General features: G+C 43.2%; 1 protein-coding gene across 1 annotated transcript; it reads right to left on the bottom strand.

The window, feature by feature from the left end:
- Window positions 1-237: 237 nt before the first annotated feature.
- Window positions 238-17,888, bottom strand: LOC308296865 (inhibitory synaptic factor 2A-like; the record flags this gene model as incomplete). Its single annotated transcript, XM_080740213.1, has 3 exons — window positions 238-421; window positions 11,508-11,579; window positions 16,741-17,888. 3 exons carry the CDS (start codon window positions 17,886-17,888, stop codon window positions 238-240), a joined length of 1,404 nt encoding a protein of 467 aa, XP_080596339.1.
- Window positions 17,889-18,771: the final 883 nt, after the last annotated feature.

The following is an 18,771-nucleotide window of genomic DNA, read 5'->3' on the forward strand; positions in this document are numbered from 1 at the left end:
TGGCAAATATTCCAGAGACTGAAGGTTTGGCACAATCTAGAACCTTCATAAGCAAAAAAATTGTTTTTTTCCCCCAGCTGGCTTCGAAAATGAGTCTCAGCTCAGCTCAATCCTTATTAATGGTTCCACTGGTTTCTGTGGTTATCCGGCCTCGTGGCTCATCCATTTTAAGGGAAAACGAATGTGCCCAATAGTGGGCCATTACCATAACAATATATTTATATCGTTTTATGTATCTCAGAGAAACCAACGTTTCCAGCGAGCATGTCTTTTGGACTCTGTCTTGGACTTGCGTTTAGGGGTGGAAGTGAACACCTCATTGGAATAAGGCAGAGCAGGGCACTGTGGGCTGTCCAAAGGGCACAGTCTCTTCATTAGGGGATGCAGCTTGTCTTCTTGAAGTTTGAAGTCCAGCTCCACACTGTAACACAAACAGAAGAAATCACATGTTAGTGTATGTACTGTATACTGTAGCAGCGATTCCTATTATGTGGGCATGTATGCATATACATGATCTCCTGTCATGCAAATTCTTGCAAAAATCCCAAAACACGAATCGGCACAATCTGGCATGATGGTTTGATCTCAGCAAAGTTAAGTAAGGTTGATGATTTTATTTTTTACTTGAACGACTATAACATGTTTGACATTGCAATTTTCGCTTGTTGACAATCCAGAGAGGACCAGATGGAGTCTGGGAGCAGCATGGACAAAGCCTAATTTATACTTATTTTGCTCGCCAGAAACAACAGATTTTCAAGCTAATGCATGCACGCATACAGTTGCATCGCAATGCTTCATGTTCTTGGCTTGCAAATCAGACACTGTCATGCAACAAAGTATTAAACACTGCATTGGCAGCACATTATTGTTTGCCCATCCATATTTAATGCCTTCCGGAGACACCTCAGAATACCTTTGCATCATCTCTTTTTGTCTGCATGCCTTTGCAGGGCTTTCCCTGTGCAGATTATATTTGGATGAAAATAACATGAAATATGGGCAGGCCCTAACATCAGACTTTCCTCATCTGCAGATGTAATCCCTGCCTGGTCATCATCTGATTCTCTTCCGGCCCCACGGCTGAACTCTGTCTGCTTTAATCTCCACAGACTGGGAGAAACACAGGGCTTAATTCCAACCAAATTAAACCAGCGAGTATTCAACAATGGTATAAATGCACTATTATAAGATTATAAAATAAGATAAGCCTTTATTGATCCCCAGAGATAAATTCAGGTGTCACAGCATCAACAAGAGTAAGAGTGAAACAAGTGCAGGGAAGAGCACTTGTTTCACTCTTGTGCAAGAACCAAGATAAATAAAAGATCAATCAATAGTAGGGATAGGTACTGAAATTAGGTTCCAATTTAGTAGGAATCGAATTCAAATTTCTAATCAATTAAGGGTTCAGTACTTTCCAATGAATAAAGCATACAACAAGACTTTAACTGCTTCTGCTTTCATTTGAGTTGTTAATGTATAAACATACAGTATGAGAGTAAATGTACAGTATGAGAGGTTACTATTTGTTGTTCTTTATTTCTTAAAGTTTACACTTGATGTAAAGTAACATTAGTTTACAGGAACAATTGTGTTTGGTTAAGAAACATCAGTATTTTAAGGACAAAAGGTTTCAGCTTTGTCTCTTTCGGATACTATACTAATATGTACACATTTGTACTAGTTCTGGTCTTTCAGTTAACACATTCAAATAATTATATATTTTTTATTATTATTATGGAACCGAAATGGGGAATGCTACTGTACCTGTCTGCCAATATGACAGATTTATTTGAAAATTGTTCCTTGGATTTGAAGCAGCCAATTCAACAAAACCCCCCCCCCCCCCTTTAACAGTATTTGACCAAGCTAATTAGACAGTGATATGATCACTGAACTGATCAAATGATTTTGGTGTTAAGTGTGGCGATTACAGTAGCACGTCTTCTAATGCTGTACGTCTCACTTATACAGCGTGCCACTCAAACCCCCAGAGGACAGAGAGAAGGAGAAGGGGAGACATGGGAACTGCCAATCCAGAGGTCACAGCTGTCAAGGTCACCCGTGCCGGTCTGTGTCTGCGAGTTGACACATGGACGTACAAAGCTTGGCCCTGAATCAACCACCCTGATGGGCAGTCCAATTAGAGCACTGAACGATATGCTGTGCTCAAAGTGACAGTATGAATCCTGGGAACTGTCCTCCCTCTTAAGATAAGTGTCAGTTAAGAATTGCACTCTATTAAAGCCTTCAGGAGAGACCATGGGAGGCCTGCAGAGGTGTGGAAAGCAAGGACTCCCATTGAATCGATATGCGAGATCAAATAAACAGAAGCCGGACAACATGGCTGGGATCCTGACGGGAATTAACCTTTTTGTTATCAATATGGCCTGTACTGTATATCGTCACTGTCGGGCAGAAACCTCGTATCTCCAAGTTTCAAATGTTTAAGTTCTTTCGCAAAGTAAAGACCTGCTTCATCATACAAGGCCGTCGCACAAAAGTAGTGAAAACAGCAGATCTACAAGCACACAACGACTTGCGGTGCGAGGCGTTGTGTGCTTGTAGATCGGCTGTTTTCACTAGTTTAAATCATTTTTAAACAAATGGTTTTGGACATACAAGGTTTTCACCCGACAATGACGATATGCTACATCGTGATTATCAGTCAAAGGTGGGATTGAGCAGTACATACAATCTTCTGTATTATGTGTAGCAGAGTGGCTCAGAGCCTCCGAATGATGATCAAAATCCTAATATCTTCCCTGGCCAACTGGGAATTCCCCTTCAGGCTGGTGGATAAGATATTGACTTTCTGTGCGGGAGACCTGTGTTTGAATTCCGGGCGTTACATACAGTAGAGAATCAATCGAAAATTTAAAGCAGTTTTTTTATGTTTGTATTATGCCATTGTAGCAGAGTAGTACTGCCCTAAGCCCAGAAGTCTAAAATCAGCCTTGGCCCGAGGGGGAATTCCCCTTTGGAAAAGCAGTCGATGCCTGGGTTCCTGCGCGAATGGGCGGGTTCGAAATCCAGATGGGACCATGCACACAACCAAATCATGTTGAAAGGAAATTGTCAAAATAACGTGTCATCATTGAGTCATCCACGATCTATAGGCTATTCTCTTGAGGCTGGCTCACACAAAATGCCTGACAGTCTATACATCGGATTGTGGATAGTCTCTTAAGCAAGCCAGACAACACTTCCACAATCTTCGAATGCTACAGAGAGTATAATTCCACCTCGTAAAAGATCTGCACAGGATTGTTTTTAGCCAGTTCCTCTTTGTTAGCTGGGATCTTTGCAAGCAAATGATTCCGACGTGCTCCGATTCATAAACCATACCACACAGAGCGGAGCACAATCGCAGAATCACAGCACAGTTTTCCACAGTATTGTACTGGCACTTATTAAGCAATTAATCATTTGGCAGATCGCTGCAATTACTGTACACTGAGGACAATATTGGCTCAGCGGGGTGCCAGTGGCCCCAGGGAGTAGATGCATGCGTGGGCAAACAAAAAACCCCAGATCTAAGATCATCTCTCCACTCAAGCAGTCTGAGACGGCTGGAGACGCAGAGGCTTTTCTAGGGCACTGGGTAAAGCAGATTAATCATCTATTTAGCTATGCTCTGTAAGGAGCCGTTGCTGCGATCAGTGGCATACAGATTGTTTGCCTGTGGTCCTTGTGGGGATGAGCACTATTCACTGATGGTTGCTCATGAGTCATGAGAAGGGCTTTGCTGGCTTGCGAGTCGCCACTCTTGCGTGGCAAGCTCAGTTCTCTCAACAATGTGCACCTGCCCTGTGCTATTCGTTGTCGCTCACTCCATTATTGGCTCTGCTCAACATCAAATCATTCCCCGAGATGTCTCCCTTCAGCCATTCACAGCTCAAAACCTTCACTTAACAAGACGAGTTGCTGAGGTCCAACGTGTAAAACTTCAGATGTACATGACTAGATTTATGGGCTAAAAATCACTAGAGAGTGACAGTTATTTTCATTGCTTGCAGGTGCTGAACCCATACCTTTCTATAGGCTGCGGACATCACATACATCAGACACTAATGTCAATGTCCTGGCCTGTTACGTGGCTATCTGCCACGTAAAAACCATCAAGTTAATGAGAAATGAGCAGAGGCTGATTTTGTTACAGTTATTCACCAAAACAACAACACAATATCCATCTCTGCACGGGGTGCAGGAGCTAATTAGCTCTTTGCATCTCATTATATCATGTTTTTTAATAACTCAATTGTTCTCAAAATTCAATTGTCAGCGCCAAATTGGAAGCATTCCACAACAACAGCAACAAAGAGACACACATGTTTCACCAGCTTATTACACTTTAATCCAATTCTACACTTCATAGAAAATGACACAGCATGATAAGCATATCAGCTTTTATTGTTCTTTTTGTTCTGGGCTTCCTCCCGTGCTGCAGGTTGGCTTGCTAGCAGACTGCATGCCGTCTGCTAGCGATGCTCTTGCAAATCCTGTTTGAACAACTCATGTTAATAAGCGTGGTGGGGAAATACGAGTAGCCGAGTCAAATCTACAGTAAATAATCTCTCTCCGCAGGAGACATTGTCTCCTGATTCCTTTGAGGGAGCTTTTTTGTGGCCTGTCCTTTTATACTACATGTCCTACCTTACCCTAATAACATGTGATGTGTAAAGGTATAGGGCATTTTCCATACTTTCATCCCCTCAATCCATCTCTCCTTGCCTCTCTCTCTCTCTCTTTCTCACTGCTATATCTGTGCCCTGTTTGTAGCAGTGATGTATGAGATACAGTATACAAGGGGGTGGGGTGGGGAATGTCAGTGGAGAGCTGAGTTCTGGGTATGGTCTATAGATTGACTACCTTATCTCAGCAGTGGCCGAAGGCCTGGATTTATTGGACATATTGGAGCTGTCGTGCCACTCCAAAATTAAGGCCCCGTTTCTCAGTGGCTGCTAATCTTGGGTTGTGGTTGCAATGTGCAGTAACTGTGTCCAAGTATGAGGAATAATTGGCTTTTTGCTCCCGACTCTCTCTGTTCTTGGCTCGTGTTTAATTTGGCCCGCCATACTTGTGCCAGCTCTTTTCTTTTCTTCTTCTTGATTTAAAGGCAGAATTTGATACAAATTGCAATTGACCATGAAATCCTCATAAATTGCCTCAATAGTTCGTTATAGAATGTTGTTCCAAACGGACAAAGTTTCGCAAGAATCTGCCTCCTGGTGGCGCCAGGCCAATGTGAAACATTTGGGGCAGAGGTTCTGCTCTGGCACGCTGGATGAGAGTGTGCAGACTGTGCACACCGATCGGTACAACATTACCGGAGGTTAGTTGCTCACATACGGACCAATAGAGGCAAAAAAGGACGGATGGATGGTGAAAACATAGCCTGGGCCATATGCCTTCGGCCTGGCAAAGACAATAACTTAAAACATTTAATGAGAATATAAATCTTATCAGTTGGCACAAAAGCAACAATGGATAAGCTCTTTAAAGGAAGGGTAACAGAACGGGCTCTACTTTGTGTCAAAATAACTGTGATATAATTGTGAATATTTGCCAATGCAACTATACCCTGAAAGGGTTAATATTCAGAGCTGTAGGAAGAAGGTGGTCTCAACTCCCGAAGCACCGCCCAGCCGCCTCGGAAAGTGACGAGCACAAACAGCGTATCACTTGTGGAATGTTGGTCACGTGACCCAATGGAAGTCGGCGGAGAATTGGCCGTGGGAATTACGATATATATATCCTAATAATACAGTAAATACATAACTTTGTCAGCGACTATGACCAACGATATGTATGCTATCACACGTTGTGTCATGTTTTGTAATTGACCGGACAGTCCGGACTGATTTCACTGTATTCATGGCTTCATGCTGAAGCAGAGCTCGGAAATGGGCGTGTCCAGCTGAGACAAGAGGGCAAGAGAGATTCGCTTGCTTTCAACATTTTCACGCGACAACTTTATTTCCCAAAATGGCCGCAGTTGGTCTTATTAATGTATAAACCTCAAATGTAACCATGTATTTTCAAACTAATATGACTCAAATATATGTAAAAAATACTTAGGGGGACCTTTAGAGACATGTGTCAACAGTTTTACAAGGCAAATTGCATGGTGCCTACACACACAAAAAAAAGAAAAAGAAAACAACGTTGCAACCTTGTTTGAAACAGAAGTGACAAGCCCAGGTGTTTTATGTAATTTCATCTCAGAAGTACGACTTTCGTATTGAACGTCTGCTTTACTTTTTAGCCTTGATGGTCCTTGGGGTTCTTGTAATACAACGCTCAATCTTAAGTTTGCAGAAGCAATACTAAATACAACTATTTGCAGAGTTTTTCTTATATTTACAACTCTCACACTGGCAGAGACAGATTGAGCTGTGATAGATTGCCACATTGCTTGCCAAACACAGCTCTGCTCAATTCAAGGACAGTTAGAAGGCGGCACGCAATTCGGAAAAGATGAGTTGTAATAAACATCTATTTGATGATAGGAAGCACAGATGAAATGATAATCTTCCACTTTGTTTACACTCTATGGAGAATAATTTGCATCCTCATTGCCAAGTTATTACCATCCCACATGGATTGGTTTTGGGGCTGATGGTTTCAAGGCACACTAAATCGTTTCAGATCTCACGCGAGGTTCAGAGCTTCATTGGCATGCGGAGCAGGTGTACCTCTGTCTCATAAAGATGAGATCAGTGAAATAAAGTATGTGGAAATCTCTTTTGGGTCTTTCCTTCTTCCTGAGCCTAGTCAGTGTTAGCTTGTGTCATCACATAATTGGATTGATGATGAAAACTAAATGAGACCAGTCAGTGTCTTCAGGACATGACACTGAAATCACAAAATATGCCCTAGAATCCTGTGATTGCCACTCGGCTCTGCACATTTGGACACTCATCCACTCAAGAACTGAACTGAATCACTGAGCTGAAAATGGCACTTACCTCAAATTATCCCTAAACAGTACCAAACAAATCAATCCAAAGGCCTGTTTTCAACCAATAGGCACGTCAATGGACACATCGACACAAACGTAAACGATGCAAACAGTTTGCCTTCAAGCTGAGACACAAAAGGTGGGTGGAAGTTATTAATATAACGCAATGTAATCTGTAATATGAAAAGAGATAGAGAGAAGGAAAAAAAACAGACAAACACTGTCATGACAGTGCAGAGGTTTTCTCTAAATGATTTATCACCCACACCGCAAGCTTGTTTAAATTCAGGTTTCAACCTTCAAACAGTAAAGCCCGTATCATAGTCGGGTCCGCGGTGGAAGGCTTTACACCTCGGTGTAGTCTTTTCGAGTCTTTTTGAGTCATGAAACTACAACGTTACATCATTCCTCACGGTGTTTTTACTATCAGACAGACAGGCTCTTCACCCCGTTCACTGATTGGTCGACCTGAACCGGTCTAGACGGGGTAAAGGACTTCACCGTGGGCCGTGACTATGATGGCCTGCACTTATTTTCTGACTTGAGGTGGAAAGCTTTCCACCTCAAATTTGCGGTGGATAGGTCTCCACCGTAGACTCTGATACAGGCTTAAGCCTTCATTTCAATTCAGGTTTCACCAGTCAACGTTAAGCCATCATACAGTATGTCCAATGGAAGGATTGAAAATGATTCTGGAGCAAAGCGGATGACCAGTCATCAAATGCCAGTTCGGCTAACCCAAACCGTTGATCAGTAACATGCAAGAATGGGATCTAAAGCAATAGGTTTGGTCGCCACTATTGACAGCTACTGTAGTCTCACATTGCCAGATGATCAGAGATCTATGCCAACTGATATGTATCTAAATACAAGGTAGTTGCTGGAACAGTGGTAAAAACAGGTGCTAACAAACGTATACCAATCATGTCACTGCCACAATATATGACAACGCATTCTCACAACAACCGCGCGCTGCCAAACGGGTGACGACTTGGGACGGATTTAAGGCCGACATTTGACATGAATGCAACTCGAACTGAGGTTGCAAGTCGGACTTTGCAACCTCACTCGGGGGTGCCTCACAGCGCGGCACCGAGTGCCACGCTGCGAACTTGTAGATCTGCTATTTTTCATGGCTAAGTCGTGAACGTGCAAATCTTTGAATATATGTATTTTTTAAGCTAACATTTGTAACTCAAATTTTGCTTCTGAGGGGTCCCTGGAACTAAATATTTTGAGATGGGATCCGTAGCCAAATACATATCATATCATATCATTTTGGAGGTCCTTGACATGAAAAGGTTTGAGCACCACTGACATAGAAACATACAGTAGGTTTTTCCAAAAATGTCAAGATTTTTTCAAAAATAGCAGATCTACAGGCTCGCAGCTTGTATATCTGCTATTTTTCAATAGTTAAAGCACAAAATAACGTGTAATAATGCGTTCCCAGTCTAAATTGGTTAAACCCCCTCCCCCTATGAAGAACAATCATGGGGGGCCCGCAGTGAATCCTTGTACCCAGGGCCCAGAATTTGGTGCGACACCCCTGCATGCAAATTCCAGTGTGGGTGGGATTATCAGGACCTTGTAAAATGACGTGTCTGGGGTAGCAGTCACAGTTTCTGTTGGGTCAGATGTTGTCCCATACCGTCACTATTAGTACAGCTTGAGAGTGAAAGTGTGTTAAATATGAAGGACCGCCCTAATAGATGTTGTTGCACCTTTTGTACCGGTTTTGTACATAAATCTTTGTTTTCCTGTGTAATGTAATGTAATACTATATTGTCTGCTTGTTCTTATGTTTTTTTTTTTTTTTTTTTTTTTTTTTGTGGGGACTGCGGATGTAAATTAGCATCTCTGCTAAATCCGTAAATTTACATTACATTGATATGTATTTTTCATTAATATGCAGTGTCCCATCACAATAAACAAATAGAGACTTTGGATTGGTTCTGCAATGCAGTTTCTTTTAACTCAATTGTATCCACCCAGTTTTAGCAACAAAAGCTGGGAGATTGTCTGCAGTCTCTAACTGAACAAAGCATTTAAATTGAGAGTGACTTGTTACTCTATCAGAGTCGCAACAAAGACATGACCTAATAGGACATAACTTGTCTCTATGAGCAGGGGTGTCGCACCAAATTCTGGGCCCCGGGTACAAGGATTCACTGTGGGGCCCCTGTGCTTTAACTAGGTGCCGCGCTGTGAGCTTGTATATCTGCTATTTTTGAAAAATCATGAAAATCTTTGAATATTTCAAATCCTTCTAAGGTTTTTTGAAAAATCTACGTTTCGATGTCAGTGGAGCTCAAACCTTTTCATGTGAAGGACCCCCAAAATGATACGTATTTGGCCACGGACCCCCATCTCAAAATGTTTAGTTCCAGGGACCCCCCCCCCCCAGAAGCAAAAAATACATATATTCAAAGATTTGCACACATTTTCACAACTTTTCAAAAATAGCAGATCTACAAGCTTGCAGCGCGCTGTGAGCTTGTATATCTGCTATTTTTCAATAGCTAAAGCATAAAATAATTAAGGCCCCTCCACCACCTTGGGCCCTAGTAACTCAGTCCCACTTTCCTACCCCTTGTGACGCCCCTGTCTATGAGACATAATATATTTTCTTTTTCTTCTTTTTTAATAGATACCGGAATTACTGTGCAATACCCAGCGCTCAATGACAAGGTTCATTTATGCTCTCTCTCTCTCTCTCTCTCTCTCTCTCTCTCTCTCGATGGCTCAGGAGCAGTGACAAAGTGACACAAGGTCACAGTCTGAGTGGATTTCCCACCCGCTGCAACATCATTTACACAGCTCTCTGTGGACAGAAAGCACTGGAACATCAAAGCACATTCCACCCACTGAGAGACCATTGTTTGTATTTAGTCAAGAAATAAACGTTTTTGTCAAAATAGCATTTGAGGAAAATGACCTAGAGCTGATTAGTTAAAGCTGATTTGGGTGCATCGTTCCCTTTTGTTTCTAGTCAATCTGCAATGTTTTTTTTGTAGTTGTTTGTTTCTTTTTGTGATGGGATATGATTCCCTGTCCCCTGCCGCTCTCAGACAAGCCTGATTGTATTTCTCTTACTGACTAATTCCCTTCCTCTGGCTGTGGAGGATTACTCATTCCCTCTGGCTGTCACAGGTCCCATACTTTGCTTTACTGGAGATATTTGTCTTTACTGATTTAATCACTCTCTGCAACAACACGTTGCAATGTAAAACACACAATCTGCAGTGTGCAGATGTGCCTGCTTTCGTTTTGCTCGGCACGTTTGTCATTCCAATTGTAGTTTATTTGTATTTCTATTTGCCGGGTTTTAGTTTAGTTTTAACATCAGCCCAGAACACAAGGACTCAGTGAACCTACCTATCACACCTTTGGTTAAGGCATGCCCTGTATGATCCAGACCACTGGAGTCTCACATACAACAGGGCACAGTGTGTGTGTGTGTGTGTGTGTGTGTGTGTGTGTGTGTGTGTGTGTGTGTGTGTGTGTGTGTGTGTGTGTGTGTGTGTGTGTGCGTGCGTGCGTGCGTGCGTGCGTGCGTGCGTGCGTGCGTGCGTGCGTGCGTGCGTGCGTGCGTGCGTGCGTGCGTGCGTGCGTGTGTGTGTGTGCGCGCGTTATTATGTTATAGTGGGCGACATAGTAGCTTCTCTTGTGGTCTTGATTAGGGATGGGACGATACGCGTTATTATCGTTTATCGTGATAAAAAACACTCAAGATAATCATATTGTGGAGATGTAATTTATCGTGATATCGTCCTCCTCCGTCATGCACTGGGATCAATTCACCTTTGATTTGCCCAAGCTGCATATCCAGTCCCACTTAAACCCTTTGGTAAAAGGTACTTGTAATATACGTACTTTTTCACTCTCTATCAAATGTTCATATTGTCCCATCCCTAATCTTGATGCACTTCATTTGGATATTTCCGGACTGTTCAAACAGTATAGCCTAGTAAGACCCTCATCTGTGTTTTTACTGAATGAATGTATGTTTCACATATTTAAGGGAGACCATACAAAGGAGTCCACGTTGTAGCTGGATGAAGTTAACATAGGCTATTCCCCTCCACTCATTAGTTAGATTAATTAGTTAATCATATTCACTTAGTTGTTAACAACCCTAGCCAATTTTATTTGTTCAGGCTAGTGACAGGTGACGCTACCAACCACACGCACAATTTCGTTTGCTAGCTTTCTCGCATAATTTGTCATACGTGCCTTTGTGTCACATGCTGAAAACAGTAGATCTGAAAGCTCACAATCAATGCATTGCAGTGACATGTTGGGATTGTCTATTTCTCATCTATTTCCAGCCCACGACACCCTCGTACGACAGAGCACATATAGCCTAAATCTGTAAATCAGGCATGAATCTTTACCTAGTTGGCTTGGAGCACTGCACCAAACGCTTTGCCGAGTCACAGAGGCAGCCCTTTCGCATTCAGATGATTTATCATGCAGCAAACACGACACCGCATGCAGCGCTCACGGTGAACTGGCATTGGGAAAAGGGCCCCGGTACCTGTATATGATGCACGCGCTGTTTCGACATGTGTCACAGTTTGCTGTGTCCTGTCCCGTTCGGTAGGTGAGCCTGCGGAGAGACAAAATGTGAGAAATATAGTTGTGATTTCCTGAGATCACCCTCAGATGCGTATTTCAAGGTCTACAGGCCGGGCTGATACACTCTTTTCATCTCAGTAAAACAACCTGCGTGGAAGTCAATACTGGATCTGTCTCTGACACCAGGAAGCCTTCTAGATATACAGTACAGTAGCTGAGCATTTTCAGCCTGTCGTAATTCCCCTCTACATTTATTTTATGGTTGTAATAGTGGTTGTGATGCAGCAGCCGTGAATTTGGTTAGTCAAGTAATACAGACATGCTGATTTACCATAATAGGATTACCTTGCTATACTTTGACACGATGTACAAAATGCACCCTGCGACTTTATCCTATAGACAGCCAAGAAGCAACTTAACACCGCATAAATCACTGTAATGAAAGATCAATAGTTTTGTTTATGCCACCGTATGCCTTGTTTTTAATTCTTTGTCCGGCTCAATTTGCTGTGGAAATAATGAGCTTTAGGGACGCAGAAACAGTCCGGGTGACAAATGATGTCTGTCTCTTTTTATGGCGTAAGTGCACAGCCCCGAGGCTCGGTGCAGTATGGAGACTGTAATTATTTACATTGCAATCCTCCACTTTGGGAGGATTCATGTTTTATTAGCCCTCTCCCAGGGCACGGTGGAGGTCTGTGACAAAACATTTCAACGGGTATGAAGATATGATTACTTCTGAATAAATCTTCCCCGTTTTCAAGCAGTTCCACCATGATGCCCCGCATTAATTCTGGCCCACACTGTATATCGTCGCTGTCGGGCAGAAACCTCGTATCTCCAAGTTTCAGATTTGTACGTTTTTTTTTACAAAGTAAAGCCCTGCTTCACCATACAAGGCCGTTGCACAAAAGTAGTGAAAACAGCAGATCTACAAGCACACAACGCCTCGCGGTGCGAGGCGTTGTGTGCTTGTAGATCGGCTGTTTTCACTAGTTTAAATCATTTTTAAAATGATAAATGCAAAACCAACGGTTTTGGACATACAAGGTTTCCACCCGACAACGACGATATGTTTGTTACTAATGCGTGCACTGCACAAGCATTGGTGTGGGTTCATGTGCATACTACTGTGTACATGCACACATTTTTGTATGCATGTTCAGTAGCATTTGCAGATGTGGGTGACGTTAAGATGCAATGCAGCCGGGGGTGACTTGCCTGGAGACAGGTTGGGCTTGGGCTTTCAACCAGTGCCTGTAATTGCTTACTGTCACCCGAGCCCTTCACATTGATGGATGACAACTGGAGGGGCTGGACCTCAACAGTTTGCCACGGCACAAGAGGTGACCTCATACGCATGTTACGCATATTATATGTATAGAGAGAAAGAGAGCAACGTGCCTGAAGGGAGCTCAAGGTCAATGAGTTCAATCCATCCTCCTCCGTTCTGAAATGAAGTTCTTTAATTTTCTTTTTCCTTCCCCCCATGCGTGCAAGGACAGTACTCAAGGATCCGACAGTATCTGACGCTACACTGCATCCTGGGAATTTTATACGTGAACGCCAAGTTAAAGAGCCCTCACTGCGGTATTTACAGCGTGCAGGCCAGAGTGGATATCAAACCCTCACTTTGTACCCGTGCTGACTCAGCACAAAAGAAATTCAAGAGAAATGCTCACCCACCCCAGTATATTGACATCCTGTGATACTGGTAACCTGGCATACTGTAACAATATGATTTTATGGATACATGACGGGGAAAAAAGTCAGCCCATGAGCTGCTGTGCCACTAAAATGACGTTCTATGAGTTGTCCGTATGCTGGCACAGATTCAGCGCTGTGTTGTTGGACTGCGTCAGCGGTCCTTGGGATACTGTATGTCCTGCCCTCCCCTCATCGTTCTGATTCCGCTGGCCCCAGTCCCCCCACCCCTCCAACCCCCCATCCTGCAGCTAGCCACCACCCCCATCCCATCCCATATCACTCCACTCACATCCCATCTACTCGCCTGTGGTTTCGCTGCATGGAAAATGGATATTACTTTGTGTTTCTATTGATAACCTGTGAACAACTTGCTTGTGTCAGGTGTGGCCGGATTATCTCTTGCATTAGCCCATGTCTACACAACACAACACACACAACAAACCATGCATGGCCTGAATGTCAGGCACACATTCATGCGCGCACACACACAGCAAATCAAACAGGCAGAGATATTAATAAGAGATGATTCTTTGGTTGATTTGATTGAGATCGTTTTTAGAACATACTGGTTTATAAAGACTGGCAAGAAGCCAAGAACGCCTACTCACCGATACTATATGTAGCATATACTGTAGCAGCATCAATAGATACAATATAAAAGTTGGTCTCTATCACAACATACATTTGCAAACACGTTCCACATTAGGGTAAGGTGGGGTAAGTAAGTGATATCTTTTCATTAAAAGTAAGTGTTAAATAGCCGTATATTCTGATAGTACTCACTGCTTGAGTGTTTCAGTAAGAGGGATCTCCCCCGTCTCTCCAGCTCTCAATAAAATAAAGTACATTTTCTGCTCGGAATACCAATCTCATACAAATCAGGAGAGGGAAGTCACACAGGACGCAGGATAAAGAAGAGATATAGGAAGTTACGACACAAAGGAATGAGCAGGAAAAAAATGGGTCTGGATCACTGTCAAATTGAAGCTGATAAATGGGTACCCACTACCCAGTCCTGATTGGCTGAATTGTATTTTTGTTTATTAAAGAGCTGGGGAGAAATGGAGACCCTGTTATTGAACAAACACTCTAAAGCAGGGGTCTTCAACGTTTTCAGGCCAAGGACCCCTTAGTTGAGAGAGAGAGAGATGAAGCAGGGACCCCCACTAGTTTCATTGTTTGACAGCACACTCGTCAGTGTATTTTGGATTCATGTCAATTTGTGTTTTCAGATATTTAACCACTTGAACCGTCAATACTTAATAAACTTTACCTTTCACTCTGTACTTAGTTTGCTCTTTTTCCCCTCTACACCAAAGCTCTTTGCCAAAAATAGCCGATCTACAAGCTCACAACTCCTCGCAGCACAAGGCGTTGTGAGCTTGTAGATCTGCTATTTTTGGCTAAAGTTCTCAGAATATGGACAGTACGGTTCAATTGGTTAATATAAAAAAGAAGAAAAAGGTTTCTAGTACTGAACGATTTGGAGGACCCCCTGTAGTAACTCTGAGGACTCCCTAGGGGTCCCGGACCCCCTGTTGAAGACTCATGCTCTAAGCAATGGTTACAATATCACAATAGTGCTTTAAACTTTGAACAAAAAGCGTTTGCGTTTTTGACCAAATAATACCACTTACTCTATCTTAAAATAAGGGCCTTTGTTATCAAGATCGGTGTGCAAGCTTGACTGACTAATGACTTAAAAATGGACCTTTAATCATGACAGATTTTTGGCAGCTATGACAATGTTGTTGCCATCAAAAATGTCCACCACTCGAGTTAATGTAAAGACAAATAACTTGAAACACTGAGTCACACTGTAATCCTGCATAAAAGCTTTTAAGACTAAATTGAATTATGCTATGGCTTATTAAAAAAAACTACACACAAGCAATCAAAGTGCCATTTCACTTTACAAAAGAGAATACATTCTTAAAGAAAACATTTTCATTTTACAGGTTAACAATGAAAAACTGACATTTGCCGTCCAAATTAAGCCAGTATCAAAACAATATCAATGCCATGGAGAATTGGAACTGAAAAAAAAAAAAAAGAATTTTCATACTTTTCAAGCAGTGATTTTTTGCAAAATAAATCTATAATTGTATTTTTGGAAAGACCAACAGTGGATTAAAGTAACCAGTGTACTTGAACCAAGACAATCAAGTACTCTTTGCCATAACAATGAATTATAATTGTTTGTGTACCAAGAAACTGTAGAGGTTCAAGCCCGTTAGCCCGATATTGAGTTTGTGCTCAAAGGTCAAAATGTTGAAAATGTATAAAAAGTCATAATTCCTAAGCAGAGTCCGATTTACACAACACTGCCTACAGACTTTCCACCATTTAGAATTTTTTTAAATACAAATTTTAGACGTCTCCTTCTAAACCGTAAGTCCAATTTATACCAACTTGTCTGTGGATCACGGTTGGACCAAGCTTATCGAAAGACATACTGTACAGCAGCTGGTTTACATCTTATTTAGTTTAGTTTAGTTTTATTCTGTTTAGTTGTAGATATTGACCAATGAACTTCAAAAGGGTGTGGCTAAGTACTTAGAAAGTCAAAGGCTGAAGGTCTTTCAACTTCTAACAGTTTGTGTCGGCTTTTTTTATACAATCTTTTTTTTGTCAGTCCATTCAGTTTGTGTGCTAAAAGCAATGTTTTTCACCTGCACCATGCTTTCAATAATCCCCAGTGAGATGGCAAAGCTTTTAGTAGCTTTTTGGCCCATCTCAGAATTTGGGTCTAAGGTTTTTAAGGAAGGCTTTTAAAAAGTGACCAAGCAGAACTTGAGGAGATAGGCCTTATAGCCTCTGACTGTACTTCTCTATTAATAGCGAGGGAACAGAGCCCAGTGACGGTACCTCCGAGACCATACTTTTCTAGAGATGAAAGGCAATGCTTTATGATCTGGCACTAATTGAGCGTTTTTTAAACCGGGTTCCACAAGGGCACAGTGGGGTGCCTCGTTCTCCAGTGGCTATGGTTAAGACTTAACTGTAATTTGCTTTCTGTCACTATGACGTTCTATACAGCACACAAACTGTGTGTGTGTGTGTGTGTGTGTGTGTGTGTGTGTGCGTGCGTGCGTGCGTGCGTGCGTGCGTGCGTGCGTGCGTGCGTGCGTGCGTGCGTGCGTGCGTGCGTGTACGTGTGTGCGTGTTTGTGTTGGAGCACATGGTTTCTTACACCGACAGTAGTGGTATTCCTGGAACCGCCTGGTTATTGGACATGGCTGAAGAACTTTATGAAGCTTGTTAGCACTTCTGTCTCTGAAAAGGAACATGTGTCTAATGATGTGATATATTAGGAGTCACTGGAGAGACACCTTTGCATTGAGCAGATGTGCAGACAGTAATAATTATACGTATGCTCACCTACACTTGGCATTGCATAATGAATTATATGGTCTGTGCCACCAATTTAATAGCATGTTTTTTTGTGTTTAGTTTTTTATGTGTTTGCAGAAAATCGTACTCACCCTGTTCTCTGTGCCTCGCCTTTCTCCAGCTCCTGGATGACTCCGAGCAGAACTTTGATGGTCTCCTGGCTGGAGCTGATGAGGTTCTCCATGGCTTGGAGCTGTGCTTTGATATCCCCATCCCCAGTTAGTATCGGCTGGCTGGCCCCCAGGCGCGGGGCTCCAGCAGGAAATCCCTTGTCCTCGCTACTCGATTGTTGGATCTTAGAGGAGGCCGAGGCGTGTCGCGCGCGGGACTGCCCCTTAGCCTGCTGCGCCGAGCACTTGGCACTGTGGGGCAAAGTGTACGACTGCTGTCCGTTGAGCTGGGCCGCCTTTTTCCGCTTACAGCGGGCAGAGGGGCTCCCCAGAGACTCCATCTGTGTCAGGGAGTTCCAGGGAGGGCCCGTGCCCTTTGATCCCGTGTCCCGCAAGATCTCCTCGGAGTTTGCTAGGTGGCGCTTGGTGGACGTGCTGGCTCCCGTCTCATCTTTGGGTAATCCTTTGTGTTTCGTCCTGGTGCCGCAGCCCTGGTGCTCCCGCTCTGCTTTGGCGGGAGGTTTGCTTGGACATGACTCGGGCTCCTTGGAGAGGAGGGAAGAGTCCGGACACGAGGGTCCATCCAAACAGTTGGCACCTGGAAGCAGCTCTTCCGTGTCGCTGTCGTCCGTGTGGTGAAGCAAGGCTTTCGTCTGCCCCACTATCTTACCCTTGTGCACAGAGGACTGCTCTGCGCTTCCGTCGTCTTCCACGCCTGCCTTTATATCACTTAAAAAACCATTGTTTTGCCCTCTGTAGTCCTCAACCAGGGCAGTGTGTTTAAACGTGTGCCCTTTTTTCCTCTCAAAAGGGAAAGTCTTGTATCGCTTGGTGAGGTCCGGCGAGGTCTGAACACCCGTGCTCTTGGTCACGTTGGGGATGGAGCGTCTGGCGGGCATGGTCATGTACTTCCTTTGCGTCACTTTGCAGGATATGGAGCGCGAGCGCCTTCCCCGTTGCTCGTTCTGAGCGTCGCAGATGTCCTTGAAGCGCACCTGCAAGGCCTTGTTCCTCTTCTTCACCTGCTGCTTTCCGGACTGCGCGTCGAGACTGTGCGACCGGACCGTCTCGCAGTCAGATTCGTCCGAGTTTGAGAGAACCACGCATTTGCCGTCCTCCTTGCTCACCATGTTTCCTGAGAAGTGGGAGAAAACCGAGAGAAATTCAGATCTAGGGTGTCATTGAGTAGGAAGGAAACTGTGATTGCTATATAGCAAGTCAGCAGATGGGCCTAGTTTGGAGCTTATTTTAAAAATGTTTACAGAAGAATTAAACATTAAATTCAAATGCATAAGTCAAACTTAGTACAGCATAATACAGTATGCAGTATATAGTGCCGTATAATGGAGAGATGTAATTAATTGTGCTGGCAGTGCTTTGATGTTATAAAAAAAAAAACCTTTGATTATACAAGGAAAGGGTGCAAATATAAGTATTCCCCCTGCAGAGCTTTCAAAATGAGGGTCATACAATTAAATGGGCAATGGGGCCGTTCTGCCTCAGACATGATGAAACAGATTTCCAAGAGATTTGATAAGTACTAGTGGTGAAACATAAAAGGCAGCACAAGGAAATGAAACGGAGCCTGGTATTGTTCAGGGGAGGCATCAGTAGGAGCCGGGTAATTATTTTCTTATGACAAGACACTTTGTGATGAATAAACTTTCGATGAATAATGTATTACCACGCAGAAATGAGAGACATTGGTGGCTTTGTAGCTCCTATGAATGTAGTCGTGTTATATCACTCCAAGACACCGTGAACCCATCGATGTGAATTGCAGAAAATATTCGAAACGAGGGAGTCTAAAAACCCCACTATCAACCACTATAGCCCATGCTGCTCCAACATACAGTACGACACAAAATGTTGGCTGAAGGGTGGTACTACAGGAAAGGTCATGGGGGTCACCAAATCCTCCTCTGAATGAATGTACTCAGAAAATGTAATTGCAATCCAGCTAGTAGTTTTCATATCTTGTTTGTGACCGATATGGTGGACGGACGGACGGAC

The sequence above is a fragment of the Nannobrachium achirus genome (assembly GCF_963921795.1).
Source record: "Nannobrachium achirus genome assembly, chromosome: 13".
NCBI classification, from domain to species: Eukaryota; Metazoa; Chordata; class Actinopteri; order Myctophiformes; family Myctophidae; genus Nannobrachium; species Nannobrachium achirus.